We start from the raw sequence: 16,592 nt of genomic DNA on the forward strand, positions 1-16,592 counted from the left end.
TATAAAAGTCATGATGGACATCTTACTAGATCAGATGAAATAATAATTTAGAGAGGGAATTATGATACATTATATATATAGTAAAAAGGCTTTTCAAGCAGTTGGTTTTCTAAAATGTTTTTCATGCAAAAGGTTATATTTAAGGTTATCTATATGTGTTTTTCACTGAATCTGTGCTCATTCAGAGGTTGTGTAATCAAGGTCTTGATTATTTAAAAACAGGCCAGTTACGTTTTTTCCGTTGGGCTCCAAATGTGTTAGAACCGCCACTGGATACCAGTACCAATACCAGTACACTCAAAGCAATACTTACTGAATGCAGTGGCGGTTAGTATAACCACCGGCAACATTCAGATATTTTTGTAGCATCTCTGTCTAACACACTCAGCATCAAAACACCAGAGATTGTATGTTTAGCTGCTGCTGAGGGATTGTGAGCTCCACGACAGGGACAGCTGGTGGGAGTGCACCTGCACACACATTGTGACAGGGCTAACTGTCAGCATCACATGGTTAACATTAATACTACGTGATACAGTGTTGTGTCAGTGAAGTCAGTAAGACGTATAGAGTAGCAATATCCAGCCTTCTGGACCCTGTTTCTGCCCTGACAGCAGTTTCACTGCAATTCAAGTAATTATGTAAAAAATTTCAATGTGGTGGAGCACTTAAAAAAAAGATAATAATGGAGACTTTCCTCCCAGGTGGGCTTTGCTGTGATGATGAACATCGTCGGAGCTATCTTCGCCCTCGCTGGCATTGGGCTGTATGCCAGAGACTTGACGGATGCCTCTTTCTACAACATGTGTCCTGATAATCGTTACTACATCTGCAGCTACAACGGGCCGATTGCACGGGTAAGCATATTTTTTAAAAGATAAAGCAGGTTTTATTCTTTTTTTTTTTAGTAAGGAATAGATGTTTCTAGAATTTTTGGACATTTTTTTTTGATTATTGTATGTTTCTAGGATTTTGGGGATGTTTTAAAATTTAGGGACATTTCCAGGATTTTAGGAAGTTTTTACTGATTTCAGGACGAGTTTCTCAGATTATAGGACATTTCTAGGGTTCCAGGAAGTGTCTTTGATTTTATGATGTTTTAAGGATTTTAGGAAGTTATTGTGGATTTTAGGACATTTCTCAGATTTTAGGGTGTTTCTAGGATTTTAGGGCATTTTTTAAATATTTTCCAGGATTTTGGGAAAATTTTAAGGATTTTCAAATGTTTCTCAGATTTTAGGACATTTCTAGGATTTTCAGGGACGTTTCTAGGATTTTAGGACGTTTCTAGGATTTTAGGATGTTTCAAGAATTTCAGAACATTACTAGGATTTTAGACCATTTTTTTAAGTTTTTAGGACACTTATATAATTTGATTTTTGGACATTAGGGGCTTGGTGGTAGAGTATTTGCTGTAGCACCCTCTATGTGGGAACGATTTAAAAAATAAACTAAGATTCCTGTGTTTGTAGTAATGAAGAAACATTAGGTTTGGAATACACATCAATAATTTAATCCTTAACTTGGATTTCTTGACATTGACATAAATCATGAATACTGGTGTTTTAAAGGGAAGTTTAAATCCTCATGGGATCAAATTTAATACATTTCTTCCTGTTTTATTACTGTCAGAATCTGGTGAGAGTCAAGGATGCAACCATGATCGTCGTGGCTGTTCTCCAGCTGTTCGTCTGCATCAGCTTTGCTGGTATGGGCATCAAGGCTGTGGACGACAAGAAGAGGGAAGAGGTACGAACCATGAAAACAATACACAAAATGTGCACAGTCATCATGAATTAGAGGACAGCTGGGTGGTATATTCAGAGACGTGAAGCAAAGTTAGAGGTACGAGCAGTAATAACATAGCAGTAGGAGTAACAGCAGTACAGCAGTAGATAAAAGTAGCGTTTCTACAATATTAAATATTTGTGTTAATTTCAGTAAAAAGTCAAATAGTAGAATTGTCAACTTTGTCCTGTTTTTGCTTGATGAACAGGCTGGCAAAGATGTTGAAGATCAGCTGCCTCAGTTGAAGGAAGTCCTTCTGACCAGTCCTGGTGCTTAAAATTGATTCAACTAAACACCTGGAAGCACGACTCCCGTTGTTACACATTTGTTTTTACACAAACTGCTAAAAGTAATTAAAACTGCTTCATATCACAGGGACACTTTTCATCTTATGTTATTCATGTTGTGCATTCAATTTTTGTCCTTATTTTTTATCTTATTTTTTATCATGAGGGTTTTATGTAGTCTATTCCAATCTTATTTTATTTTTACATGCAGGTTTTATTATGTCTTTATGTTTCTTATGTCTTTTCATATGAAGCATTTGATGCATGTAATTTTATTGTTGTGAAGCATGTTAGACTTTCTTGTATGAAGGGTGCTATACAAAATAAAGTTTTATGAAAATAATAATAATTTATATTATTATATTTTGAAAAGATCAGACATCCCACAGGAAGTCCCAGTTTTATTACTACTGCCTTAAATTAACTATACATCAAATTTTGTGGGCACGAACCATGTGAGTTCTCTACATTATGGTCTGAAAGAAAACAGAAAGTTATGGAAAGCAATGTCATCTGTTTGCATGTTTATGTTGTTGTAACATTTATTGCTCTGCTTTTCCCGTTAGGTTTGAACAAGAACAAAGAAGGAAGTGCAGCAGCGCATCCAGGGGAACTGAACTTCCTCCAAACAGGAAAACCTGTTAGAGAACCAGCATGAGTCTTAATTCACTAAAAAGACAGATGCCATACTCGCTGTGCACCTTTTCTCAGGTGTCAAATACCTCAAATAAGAAGTGTAAAATATGGTTGATGTCGCTGTGAATGCTCTTCAGTGAGTTTCACTTGTTTTATTTCCACTAATCATGCTTATCAGGGAGGGACTTCTCCATAAAAGGTTAAAAGTCCAAGTCATCTCTTTCTAAACGTAGTTTTGAAAAAATGAAATGAAAATAAGTCGTTAAATACTTCTGTATCTTTTCCCAGATGGCAGCAGGGTGTTTATTATTATTATTTTATTTTATTATTATTAATTTATTTATTATATATGTATGTCTTTCTACTTGTTTATCATAAGGATTCCTATTAGCTGACCCCTAAGCGACAAGCTAGTCTTCCTGTGGTCCAACAAAAGCAAACAGTAACAATGATAATATAGTACTCATAAATAAAATAAGTAAACCAGCAAATAACAATACAAATATTAATGATCATACAAAACTATGACTACTTTAATAATGATATTAATAATGAAAAGATAGTAATTAACTCACCATCAAACAACCAATTTAAATTAAAAAAAAAAAAACATTAGAAAAAATTAAAGTGAAAAAAGTTTTTTATTTATTTTATAACTATCATACTCAAATAAATATAAAGCAACCAATTAAAGAAATAACTGGCGAACAAACCAAATAAACACCTCAGCTGCTCGAAAAGAATAATACACCTTCCCAGAAACTTGAAGTTACTACTTTTACTCAAGAAGCTCAAAGGACTGAAAAAGCTTTTTATTTTGAAAGAGCGAGCAACAGGAAGCATTTTCTGATTTTTTTTCTGTTCCTCTTCGCTGAAACAGACTGTTGCAGTTTCAGGACACGCACCAGGTGAGCTCTTTGCACTCAAAACACATACTTAATTATAATTTGAGCTCTATATTGAATCAGCCTGTTTATTGATCTGTGAACTGGAAGATATGGACACGCTGCTGATGGTTTCCATGGTTTTATGATCTGAAAGCGCGAGGAAAGTGATGGACAGAAATATAGCTATTTCTCTTCTTTCTTTTCTTTTTCTGTTTAATTTAAGTCATTTTATATAGTTGTTATGCACGTGTCTGTGGTTGGTCGACATTCAACACCATTATTTATATATTTTTTATCAACGTTTATAACATCCTTTCTCGTAACAGTTTTGCATAAACAAGGAAATGCATTTCTGGAAAACTGAACACTTCCAGTAATCAGGAGGAGGAGGACAAAACTGAACATTTCCAGTAATCATGCACCTCAGGGAGGGATGGAACTGAAACTTGAGAGTTCCTCTTTGGCAATGTTGGAAGTTTTTTTCAGTATAAAGTTCACTGACATTTTTGAGTAATAATACGTACAGTACAAACTGGAGCTGCACCAGACAATTATTTTCAATACTGATTAATCTGCGAATTATATTCTTGATAAATGGATCTGTCGATAAGGCTTAAAAGTAACTTTTATTGATTATTATTGGTTTACGAAAATGTTTATCATTTGGTTTCTCTTAGTCATCTAATAGATTAATTGCTGCAGCTGTAGAGTAATCCTAATGCTTTAAATCACATTTATCGGGCCCCTTTTACTTCTAACATGCGGTCTAAAATCACACACTGGAGCGGCATGAGGCTGCTGCTTTTTTGTTTTGCGTAAAAAGCCAAAAGCGGTATAAAGAACAGACTTTGTGGCCGCCCCATAGTGCAATCTCTGTCTAAAAAGAGCTCATTGTTGCAGAGCAATAAGCTGGGTTATAGTTTAAAAGATGTAGGGCATGTTTGTGAAAAAAGTGAAACTGTGTTTCTGCTCACCCGAGACAATACCTTGTACCGTGCACTACTATTAAGCATGTCTCTGTAAGTGTTTCTTTGTCTCTTTGTAGTTGTTTGTTTCACTCCATTAGTCCCTGTAGCTTTGTGCAGAGGCTGTACCCATCAGGCCAGTTCAGTCCTCCACCCCCCCCAAAAAAACAAACTACGTACCGATCACCTTCTGTTTTAACATCGAAGGGGGGCACCGGGTGCCGGGCACCAGGCATCCCCTCTGGCTGTGCCCCTTTTTGCAGGTTTTAAGATTTTAAGACTGATAAATTTTCCCTTTATTCAGCACACAAACACACACAAAAAGCCATAGACTCAAGAGCTTCATCCTCAGTTTTACCAAATGTTCTTCTTAGTATCTAGTTCTTTATACTTTTATTACTTTAAGTCTTTAAACTACCTCCTTGAGCGTCCATATGTTTGTTTTGTGATTCGTCTATGTGACCTTGCTGCTGTAACTGGAATCTCTCCAGTAATGGGATTGATAAACAGCCTGTATCTCTCAAACCTCCTGTCTCAAGACCTTCATGTCTTGTTGCAGGTGTGAGAGATGTCGATCACTGTTGTCAAAGACAAGAGCGCGACTGTGATCACGCTGGCGAGTGACGAGAAGAGCATGTTGCCTCCGCTGTGTCAAGTCCTCAAGACTCTTTGCTACAGTCCGATGTGCTGCTCAGTGAACAAGACGCTGATGAGGACCAATACAGTTTTGGTTCTTGGGGTGAGAGAGATGTATATGTATTTATTGATGTGCATTATCAGGTGGTGGTCTTAAGATGTTGTTAAAGATTAAAACAAACAAGATCTTAAAGTTTTGAATCTTTTGCAGACCATACAGATCATGGTGGGACTGTTCAGCATTGCTCTCGGGCCAGGGCGAACAAGCCTACATCCTGAGGATTTTGCCCATTTGGGAGTTGCTTACTGGCTGGGTGGTGTGGTAAGATATTATTTTCATGTTAATATAAGGCACAAGGTAGATTTATTAGTGATTTTTTAAACTAAAATTTGTACCTGGTCCTGCTGCATCTTTTGAGTTGAAGGATGAGTTGATTAAAATCATCAGCAGCTGTGAAAATTCCTTCTGGTTCCTGTTTATGGGATCACATAATTCCTGCAGTGCATTTTTAAATTTGCATCACAGTCTTGCGTCCCTATGGCTCCCAACAAGATATGTTAGGGTTTAACTCTGTCTCTGTGAAGATGTGTACAGAGCAGTCTCTAATCTCCCCGTTGATGAGTTAGCCTCAATCGCATCTCATACACTTTATTCTCCTATTAGCAGACATTAGCCAGAAAATGGCTCGGTCAGCCTCGCCCTGATGCAGGCTCTCCTCCCTCTCTTCGTCCGGCTTCAATTCTCCCCTCTCCCCTTTGACTCCATGGCCCCTCTTCTCAAAAGGGGCCATAGAGTAAAAAAAAAAAAATATAGCAAAAAAGTAGCGAGGATTTGAGGAGCTAATGGCAGCTGCATCTACATGCGCTACCGTTGTCATAGCAATCCGTTATTACCATGAAAACGTATATTTTTTTAAACATCACTACAAAGCACTATTGCAAAAGCAGTATCTTCTATTTTTCTTTTTCTTTTTTTTACAAGACAAAACAAGTGAATTATCGTAGATTTAACATAGATTTTTTTCTGTCTTAAAAAAATTAAAAGAAAAAAACAGGTTAAATCTACGATAATTCACTTGTTTTGTCTTGTAAAAAAGAAGAAAAAGAGAAATAGTAGGGTAGTAGTATAGTAGGTTATACACAGATTTTTTTCTTCTTTTTTTAAAACACCATCACCCCCACTGAAAAAAATACAGTGAATTTATTGCTTTTTTTTTCTTTTTCTTTCTTATAACAAACAAAACAAAAACGTAAAAAAAGTAATATACAGTACATTTTTTTTATTTTTATTTTTTTTATTCTTTCTTAAAAAAAAAAACAAAAAAAAACAAGTGAAACACTGTAGATTTAACAGTTTTTTCTCTTTCTAAAAAAAAAGATCTAGTGAAATATAGCATTATTGATTTGAATTAATTTCACTGTGTTGTGCTCTTTTTTCAGTTGATCTTTGCTGGAATCTTGTCCGTTTTTGTCGCGCTGTTCCCCAGCGCCTGCCTGGTGAGTAAACATCAATTAAACATGCAGATCTCATGAGTTTATGTGCTGCCTTCTGTAATGAATTTGATACCTCAGTTAGTTGAACAAACCATGAAATAATGTGAAAAAGCTCATTTTGATTTGTTGGGGAAATTCCTCACGTTTTACACTGATTGTTTTAACATTGCAGTCTCTTCCTCGCAGGTGGTCTTTGCTGTGTTGACAAACATAATCGCAGCTGTCGTCATCATTGTTGGCATCGTGCTGTGCGCCATAGACGTGAAAGAGGTCTCTGCACGCAGTATGTGTGACTGGGGCAGGTACAATACTCGAAATGATGATGACAACTGCAAAGGTGTGGAGTTCGTTTTCAAGGTAAGCATGCTTTTACAGGGTGACACTGATTTTTATGCTTAATTTTCTTTTTATGTTAACCAAATCCATGAAAAAAAATCGGACAATGTATCAGTCCATCTCATAATGTTTTCCAATGTCTCTACCTCATCTGTGGCTGCTCTTTGAATCAATTTGAATTCCTTCTTTTTCATTACTTGTCTGTGTCAGCGCTTGTTGGTAGCCATGGACATTTCCATGATCGTCCTGACTGTTCTCCAGCTGTTTGTCTGCATCGGCGTCGTTGTTATTGGCATCAGCGCTTTGGGCAGCCTCAGGAAGAAAGAGGTATGAGCCAACACAAAGACACAATCCAGTAATACTTTGTCTTGTTGCTGTACAGGTGTTTACTTTGTTGTGTGTCAGCAGGGCGTCAAAGCTGATAAGGCTGACGAGCAGCTGTTGAAGGACGTCTTCGTGACCAGTCCCGGTGCTTAAAATCAATACATCGTTCATCCAAACACAGAGATGCTGATGAGCAACGCACCATTGCAGTCCTTTCATATATCATCTTAACATAATCCTACATGCTTTTAATCACAAATGCACTACAATTATTTTGCCAAAGACAAATATTTGTCTGTAGTCTGGTACAATGTAATTGGAATTATTTTAAATATGTTTCTTTTGATCAACGTCTGAATTATGATTAAAGCAAACTTCCTTTAATAAATAATAATGGAAAAATTGATGACAGTGTTTTGAGGTTTTTAAAATGTCGATACTGAAATTCCACTCAGCGGGGATCATGGATGGATTATTGAACAGGTCTGCTGGGCAGAGGCTCTGGGGCCCAAGTGTCACGGGCCTCCCCTGGCCTCAATCTGCAAAATGTAAAACGTCAAATTAAAACGTGCCGACCAGGAAGAGACTCAAAGAAAACACAAAGAGACAAAAAACAACTACAAAGGGACACAAAACTGACCAAAAACAAAACACACAAAGTTACCTCAAAGAGACATTAAACAAAGGTGCAGAAACACCTGTAGCGTTTAGAACAACTTTATTAAAAGACGAACATGTTTCGGGTTGTGGCCTTCTTCGGGATCATCATGAAGTATTACAATCAGAATTTAAATAAGGTAGAAATGAAAAGTAAAAACAACTAATAACATACATTCAAACACATATCAGCCAATGGCGTAGCGTATGAATAAGGTAGGAATGAAAAAATATCTATAATTTTGTTTAGCAAATATGAAGGCTCTTAAATATTATTAAAAGGTCTTAAATGTGGATCATAGTTTTACATAAGGAATACAAAGAAACACAAAAGCACAGAGTGTGCCCTTATGTTGGAGAAATGGTGGGGCCCTTTGCAAATCTGGGCCCTTTGTCTCCTAATCTCCTAATCTATCTCTCTATCTCTATCTATACCTGTCTGCAGACCAATACAATGTTTTACTTGCCTTTTTCAATCCGTCCACTAGATGCACCCCCCCCCCACCCCCCTCACCTGGTGGCCCCGCCCATCTCCACACCTGTTCCCTCTCTCCTCGTCAGCTCTACAGATATTTATCCAGCCTCTTTCAACTCAAATCAGCTGCGCAAAGTTTCTGTGTGTTTCTGGATTTTGAAATTTGTTTGGACTTTGGATCCACTCTCCTGCCCCTCCTGTCTAATTTTTTGGGCTTGTTGTTGTTGGATTACCTTTTGAGTTTTGAGCCTGACCCACTTAAATGGCTTTGGTACCTGCCAGTAAGAACATCCATACCCTCATTACATCAGTGAACTGAACCTGTCTGCCTGCTTTGTCTGGACTGTCGTCATCCCAGATAAACTTCCAAAGAAATAAATGGTCTAAATCTGACACTTCTGACCGCAGTTTCAGTGCTGTGTCAGTTTGACCTGATTAGTACTTCTGTAATATAAGCCATTTTCATTTTAACAGTTGATTACACTAATTCAGTCCAGTAGATGAGGCTTCATACAGAAAAAAAAAAAAGCTTTCTAGTCATTTCTAGAGATTTTTCTAATTTTTTTTAATTGGTTTAAGGTTAAAGAATCAGTGTGTAAGATTTGGGATATGATATAAATTAATATTTATATAAATAATATTTGTCAAGTAACTGGTAACTAAGTTAATTAAATAAATGTAGTGAAGTAAAGGTATATATATTTTACTCTAAAATGTAGTGGAGCACAAGTATAAAGTAACATAAGTACTCGAGTACAAATGCATCTCAAATTTCACTTGAGTACAGTACAGTACTTGGGAAAATGTTGGTTTTCTTTTCACTGGTGACTGTACAAGAAACCTCAGAGCAGCATGTAGTATGAAATTGGTACACAGCTGGTTACTGTCCATGTTTTGACAGCCTTTTTCAGAACCAAATAGTATCACATGACATACTAACATGACAAACAGTGACAAAAATACATTGATTTTTTAATTTCCAGTCAAACCTTTCATAGTGACCTGTTATAAAGTCTTTGGAATGTTTATTTTGCTGATTTTACTGTTTTCTAATGCTGCTTTGTAGACAAATGTGCATACAAACTGTTGTATTTTTCAGTAAATCCATAAAACAGTATGTACACTATATATAGTAGCTAGATTATGACGACACATAAACAGAGATGAAATGAAAAGAAATGTCTTTAAAATTTGGGTTTGTATGTTAAAAAAAAAAAATTTAAAGGACATTTCTTCTTCTATTTAAGTCAAATATGTTTGATGGCAACAGTAGAAATGCAGTTTTGATATGCTATGCTCAAACTAAAAGTAGCATTTAAAAAAAAAAAAAAATCTAATCCTCTATGTTTTTCCTAAACTGACAATTTAAAAGTACAAAATTCAATAATTTTGCACAAAATGAATGACAGAATATGTCTGTCTATTTAGAGAGACATTAATTATTCATATAATAAAAACAATTTAAGAGCTTTTTCTTTTATTTTTAGTTTTAAGGATTCCAAGCGTGCATTTGCATCACAATGTCTGAGCTTTAAGCACTTTATGTCCTTCAGTTTTTTGACGCTTGCAGGTCTGTTACTTGTAACGCTCATATTTTGATTTTTGTGTTGTTACTTTTACTCATGTAACTCAAATAGAAGAGTAAAGGAGCTTTTATTTTGAAAGAACGAGTGACAGGAAGTCTGACAGTGACTGTCAGACTGTCGCAGTTTCAGGACACGAACCAGGTGAGCTCTCTGCACACAAAACACACACTTTTTTAAAAAATGTAAACCTAATATTGAATCAACCTGTTTATTAAACTTTGACTTTGAAGATATTGATGTTTTGTCGATGGTTTTAAGGTCTGAAAGAGGAAAGTTATGGACGTTTCTGTTGTTGGTCGACATTCAAGATTATTATTTTGATCTTTTTAAGTTTATTACTTCCTTTTTCATGTTAGTTTTGAATAAACAAGGAAGTGCAGCAGCATTTACTGAGAAGGCGAACTTGACCTCCCTCCAAACACAAAAACCTGTTTGTGATCCTGTAAGAGTGTCTGCTTGCATATATTCAGAAATCCCCTACATTTCCAGTCATCATGAAACCAAAAACTTACTGTTTGGTAATGTTGGACCAAATTTTGATTTACTTTAGTATGAAGCTCTCTGACATTTTTAAGTAACTACACACAATATAATCTGCAGCTGCAAATATTCATGATTAATGGATCTATCAGCTGGTTTATTAATGTTGCAAATTAGTGAAAAATGCCGTCAAACTTCTGCAGAGCCCAAGGCATGTTGTCACGTGTTGTTTTTTGTCTGATCAACAAAACCAAAACCCCAAATAGTTTCAGTTTGCAATCATATGAAACAGAGAGAGCCCCAAAACATCACAATTTAGAAGTTAAATGAGAATATTTTTGGCAAAAAAATGAGGTTGAAATATCACCTTCTGTTCTGACGTTGGTTGTAGGGGTGGTTGCGCCCCTTTTTGAGATTTAAAAACCGACACATTTGCCCTTTATTCAGCACACAAACACACAAAAAGCCTGGCTGAAGGGCTTCATCCTCAATTTTACCAAATCTTCTTAGTTTCTTGTTAATCTTTAATAAAAATTACTTTAATTCTTTACTCTGTGTCTCTGAGCATCCTTAAGTTTGTTTTGTGATAATTATGTGTGATTTGGCTGCTGTAACACTGCACATATCCCAATAATGGGATTGATAAACAGCCTGTATCTCTCAAACCTCCTGTCTCAAGATCTTCATGTCTTGTTGCAGGTGTGAGAGATGTTGATCACTGCTGTCAAAGACAAAAGTGTGACTGTGATCACTGTGGCTGCTGACGAGAAGAGCATGTTGCCTCCGCTGTGTCAAGTCCCCAAGACTCTTGGCTGCAGTCCGATGTGCCGCTCAGTCAACAAGACGGTGATACGGTCCAGTACAGTTTCAGTTCTTGGGGTGAGAGAGATGTATATGTATTTATTGATGTGCATTATCAGGTGGTGGTCTTAAGATGTTGTTAAAGATTAAAACAAACAGTGAGAGAAACCAAAATGTATTAATTTTTATGCAGTATTGGGTGTTGAGATATGATCCATATAAAGGGCAAGATTTAGGCTAACTATTTTTATTATTTTTTTTAATTTTTTCCAGACCATCCAGATCATGGTGGGCCTGTTCAACATCGGACTCGGGCCAGGACGAACAAGTCTACGCCCTGATGATTTTGCCAGTTTGGGTGCTGCTTACTGGCTGGGTGGTGTGGTGAGATTAAATATTGTTGCCTTAATATCACCATGAAAGTATATGTATAACTTTTGCTGATATTACCATAGAGTACAATAGCAAAAGCAATAATTTCCTTTTTGTTTTTGTAATTTCAAACAGATTATCAGAACTTTCTGTCAAATAAGAATTTTAGTATTTCTTAAAGACGTCTCCCATTTAGAGATCAACAGATTATCAGCTGATTTTTGGGGCCAGTATTTGGCATTTTGCCGATTATCTGTATTGGCATTTTATTTTAACAATTGCCATTAAAATTAATGAATAAAAAAGTGCAAATAAAGTGTCAGCATGGGAGGAACTTTTACTTTGTTAAACCTCACTTGACTTTATTAAAAAAAAAGTTGCAAGGGACTTGTTGTACTTAATGTTGAAAGTTTTAGTTTTGATTAAATGTTTGCTAAAGGCATTTAAACAAAAAAATGTGTTGCAGTTTGTTATATTCCAATTTTTTAATTTTGACAAAAAGTAATTAGTAATTCGAAAAACCAATATTGGTTGACCCCCTACTCCCAATTGTAGAGAAAATATTGATATTAAAATAAATAAGTGAATGTTTTTACATAGGTTAATTTACTTTCTTTTAAATAAAACATTGATTCATATAAAAAAACAAAAAAAAAAAGTAAAAACAAATTTTGATTAATTTCACTGAGCTGTCTGCTCTCCTCTCTTCAGTTCATTGCAGTTGGACTCGTGTCCCTCATTGCCGACCAGTTTCCCACCTTTTTCTTGGTAAGTTAAGACTAAAGGCCCTCGCAGCTGAATGTCTTTATGTTTTTGGTGATGAGAATTTAAAATGTCTTTATGTAAATCCTTGTAACTGGTAGCATCGCTCTCTGAGGCTGTTAAGTGAACTGCAGTCAGTGTTTGTCTGTCGCTCACACTCACTCTGCAGGTGTGAGCAGGCACCTGCGTGTCTGTGATAACAGTAACGTGACCTCCACGCATGATCTGATATCACAAAGTGTTGTCCGCTGGATCAATGACCGACCTGTTTGTCCAGGATTCACATTACAGCCAACCAAAGACGTGCTGATAGCTTAGCAGGTCGAGATAATGTTATGACAAGTCCTTTAACACAGGGCTGCCAACTTTTGGGCTCTTGGCTGGAGTGAGACTTTGATGCCCCGGGCTTATTATCACCCATTTCACCCCACCTCTGTGGAGGGGGTCTGGGGAAATCCTCAAACTGTGTTTGGTTATTTGTTTTTATAAACAAGCTCTATTTTAATGCTTTTAATGCACTCTGTTGAGAGTTCTCACTCTTCACTCAAATGTGTAGGTTACCTAAAAAACTGTTTGTTTTTCTTCTCTCTTTTTTTTCTGTTGGACAGAATAATTACGATTTATTTTCTTATTTTATTATATTATATGTTAAGGGTAGCTGGTAAAGGTGGAGCTATTTTTTGCATTCACTCTAGCACATTATTCTTAATTCAAAGTTCACATTCTTATCATTGAAAAATTAAAATGTGTAGGTTACCTCAAAAACTGTTTTTTCGTTGTTTATTTTTACTGGCCAGAATAACTATGAATTTTTTCATACTGGCAGTTGTTCATAATTACTATTAAGTGAAAACCCATTCTATGTTGTAAAGCCGTGTTCGGCGTCAATCTTCTGTAGTCTCATTAAGCCACTTGTTAACTACCGTCTTTTTTAAGACATATAAAATCTTCGAAGTTCATGCATGTGGTATTTATTGATGTTTTTTATGTTGTTGAACAAAACATCAAAGTCTCTTCAGCTTCTGTTAACCGCAGACCTTATTTAAGACAAAAAATCATTCAGAAAATCCATCGACTTTGGGACAAGGGAACCGGGAGTGCTGGGATGCGAACTCATTTCCAGGTTTTAGGACTCATCCCTGCAGCTTGCTGTTTGCCAATTACTTTATCAACTGGAAGCAACCACCAGCATGAATCTGCAATCGGCTGCATTTTAACATAAATAAAAACACACTGTGGAGCAAAGTCAAAACAATAATGGAGTCTTTCCTCGCAGGTTTTCCTCGCTGCGTTGGTGAATATTATCGGATCTGCCTTTGCCATTTTTGCCATAGTGATGTATGTCCAGGACATGGCCAGTACCACGGTCGCCAGGCTGTGCAGCGATAACTGGTACAATGCTGGCAGCATGCCTAGAGATGACAGATGCATATATGTGGCGCAAGGTTACCTGGTAAGCATGCTCTTAATGGATAAAGCCTGTTTTATGCTATATTTTTCTTCACAGTCAGATGACGGCTGGAATTCTCCCAGTTCGGACATGCAGACACCATTGACCTATCCGGGCACGATAGACAAACAATGGCGCCTTCTGCTGTGGACGCCACGTTAGTTTGAATGTCACATAGGAACATAAACTAGCGAAGCAATTTGAGGCAGCAGTAGACCAGCTTCTCCTTGTGTTCTGCGAGGTAAAATTACTGTATTTAACAAGGAATCTAGAGGCTGTGGACGGGGCAGCAGCAAAATGTATTTTAGCATTCCAAAAAAGGACCACCTAAAAAAAACAAAAACAACATCATCCATATAAAAATCTGACATATGGCCATACATACACATTTTTATTCAATATTGGGATATATAAATTTACATACATGTACATATTTTATATTTATATATTTGTTTTTACATATTTACTCTCATGTGCAAACATGCAGCAAAAATATTTGAAGTTTCTCATGTAAGGTGACACATTTTCACATTTATTGACTACAAGGGTAAATATGTGGCAGACATTTTTGTTTTGCAGGTATATAATGTAATGTATATAAACAATTTAAAAATTTACATCCAGGATTAAAACAAGCTTTGCAATATATAGTTATTTTAACTAATAAATGCAGTTTACATGATGTTGCAATATATTGAAATTAAATAAAATAATGATCAATATGAGTAATGAAATAAAAGAAAAAAAATGTATTATTATTTATACAAATAAATATAAATCCAGCCCTGTTCTTTAATGTTAAACTTAAACACAATCATACAGTATTTAGCATTCAATGGAGTCTAAATGTAAAAGTGACTTTGGCAGTTTTGTAGTGCAGGAATCTAATTTGTTTATATATCTTGTAAATCGTTTGAATTCTAACTTTTCTTTCTTTTCTTTTCTTTTCTTTTTTTAAAATTTCTGGTCTACATCAGCGTTTGTTGGTAGCCATGGACATCACTATGATCATTCTGGCTGTCCAGCAGCTGTTTGTCTGCATCACCATCACTGTTTTGGCCGTCAGGGCTCTGATTCACTGGTGGAAGGACGAGGTACGACAAACACACGGAGTCACAATACAGCAGTATTAGTCAGTAGTACTTGTAGTGGTTTTCTTAATGGCTGCTGGACTTCCAACATCATTAGTGATGTTAATGGTAATTTTTTTAGTAAGTGTACAGTTTAAATGGTAACAGCGCAGCATGAAATAATGTAAGGTTGTCTTCTTCCAGCCTGTACTTAAAAAGTTGAGCACAGAAAGCACAACATGCAGCAAAGGGCTTAGACTGGAATCGAACCCACGGCCGCTGCTGCAAGGACACAGCCTCTATACATGGGGCATCTGCTCCATCCACTGATCCACTGATGCCCCAGTGGTTCCTTATTTTAACCTTAAGTAGAAGCAACTTAAAACACTATTATGTATGAATTTAGCATTAATGAAATAAACTTAATTATGTAACTAAATCAGAGAACAGAATAAAACTATCTACCAAATAAAATAAATCTCATGTCCAAATAATTTAGAAGAAGGTATATAAAGTTGACTTAAATTTGTCCTTTTGTTGCTTTTCAAACGTTTACTTTGTTGTGTGTCAGCAGAGCAGCAGAGCTGATGAAGATGACGAGCCGCTGTTGAAGGACGTCCTCATGACCGGTCCTGGTGCCTAAAATCAATTCATCTTTCAAAGATGTTGGAGTATGATGAGCGGCACACCATTGCAATCTTTTTTATCTATTAGCCTAAAAAAAATCAAACCGTTTTAATCACAAATACACTACAATTTTAATAATTTAGAGAAAAATCTGTTCTGAATTTAGTACAGTTGTAACTGGATATATTTTTAAAATATTTTATCATCTTTTGATTTATTCTTTAATGTGAACTTTCTTAAATAAATTTGAATAAAATTGTGACCATATTTTGAGTTTCTTAGATGTAAAGAATCAATAGTCATTCACTGGGGAGCATGGATGGGTTATTGAACGGGGCCCAGGGGCCCAGAGTGTCAGGGGTCTCCCTGGCCCTCATCTGCCAAATGTTAAATGTCAAATTAAAACATACCGACCAGAAAGAGACTCAAAATGACCACAAAGAGACTCACAAAACCCACAGTGGCAACGATTCACAATTAAAAATGAAAGCAAAAGAAAGAATTTTTCTGCTTATATGTTTATAAAGAACATTTATTTAAATTTTTGCTATTTTTTTTTTTTACTAGGCCATTTCCTCATTTGTTTTCATTTTATATATATTTTTTTCTATTTAGCTTTTTTTTCAGGTAACCTTTTTATTGTTTTTTGTTTTGGTCATTTTTTGTTTAGTTGCTTATTGTTTTTTTCCCACCTTTTCCCAAAACTATAGTTCTAATAATTACAATTATATGTTTTAAAAAAAGTATTATTAGTAATAATATTATTTTAATGTTGGCAGTTGTTTTTTACAAGGCCATTTCTTTGTTTTTGTTTTATTTTTTTTTTATTTTTCTTTTGCTTTTCGAGGGTAATTTTTTGTAACCTTTTTGTAATTCATTGTTATTTTTTATTTCATTTTTTTAATGTCATGTCTTGTTTAGATGCTCATTGTATTTTTTATTTATTATTTATTTTTTAT

At 35.7% G+C, this 16,592-nt stretch overlaps 2 protein-coding genes across 5 annotated transcripts; both read left to right on the forward strand.

Annotated features, from left to right (window-relative positions):
* The first annotated feature begins 3,536 nt into the window (after positions 1-3,536).
* Positions 3,537-7,759, forward strand: LOC121945118. Of its 2 annotated transcripts, none has more exons than XM_042489142.1 (7): positions 3,537-3,619; positions 5,123-5,302; positions 5,411-5,521; positions 6,640-6,696; positions 6,880-7,050; positions 7,240-7,356; positions 7,435-7,759. In XM_042489142.1, exons 2-7 carry the CDS (start codon positions 5,132-5,134, stop codon positions 7,504-7,506), a joined length of 699 nt encoding a protein of 232 aa, XP_042345076.1. In that variant the 5' UTR covers positions 3,537-3,619; positions 5,123-5,131; the 3' UTR covers positions 7,507-7,759. The 2 variants fall into 2 exon arrangements, with proteins under 2 accessions (XP_042345076.1, XP_042345077.1); XM_042489143.1 differs by having other exon boundaries at positions 3,538-3,619; positions 7,438-7,759.
* A 2,385-nt stretch (positions 7,760-10,144) lies between these two features.
* Positions 10,145-16,092, forward strand: LOC121946056. Of its 3 annotated transcripts, none has more exons than XM_042490468.1 (7): positions 10,145-10,212; positions 11,251-11,430; positions 11,626-11,736; positions 12,436-12,492; positions 13,763-13,939; positions 14,914-15,030; positions 15,578-16,092. In XM_042490468.1, exons 2-7 carry the CDS (start codon positions 11,260-11,262, stop codon positions 15,647-15,649), a joined length of 705 nt encoding a protein of 234 aa, XP_042346402.1. In that variant the 5' UTR covers positions 10,145-10,212; positions 11,251-11,259; the 3' UTR covers positions 15,650-16,092. The 3 variants fall into 3 exon arrangements, with proteins under 3 accessions (XP_042346402.1, XP_042346403.1, XP_042346404.1); XM_042490469.1 differs by having other exon boundaries at positions 15,581-16,092; XM_042490470.1 differs by lacking the exon at positions 14,914-15,030.
* The last annotated feature ends 500 nt before the right edge of the window (positions 16,093-16,592 follow it).

The sequence above is a fragment of the Plectropomus leopardus genome, chromosome 7 (assembly GCF_008729295.1).
Source record: "Plectropomus leopardus isolate mb chromosome 7, YSFRI_Pleo_2.0, whole genome shotgun sequence".
In the NCBI taxonomy this organism is placed as follows: domain Eukaryota; kingdom Metazoa; phylum Chordata; class Actinopteri; order Perciformes; family Serranidae; genus Plectropomus; species Plectropomus leopardus.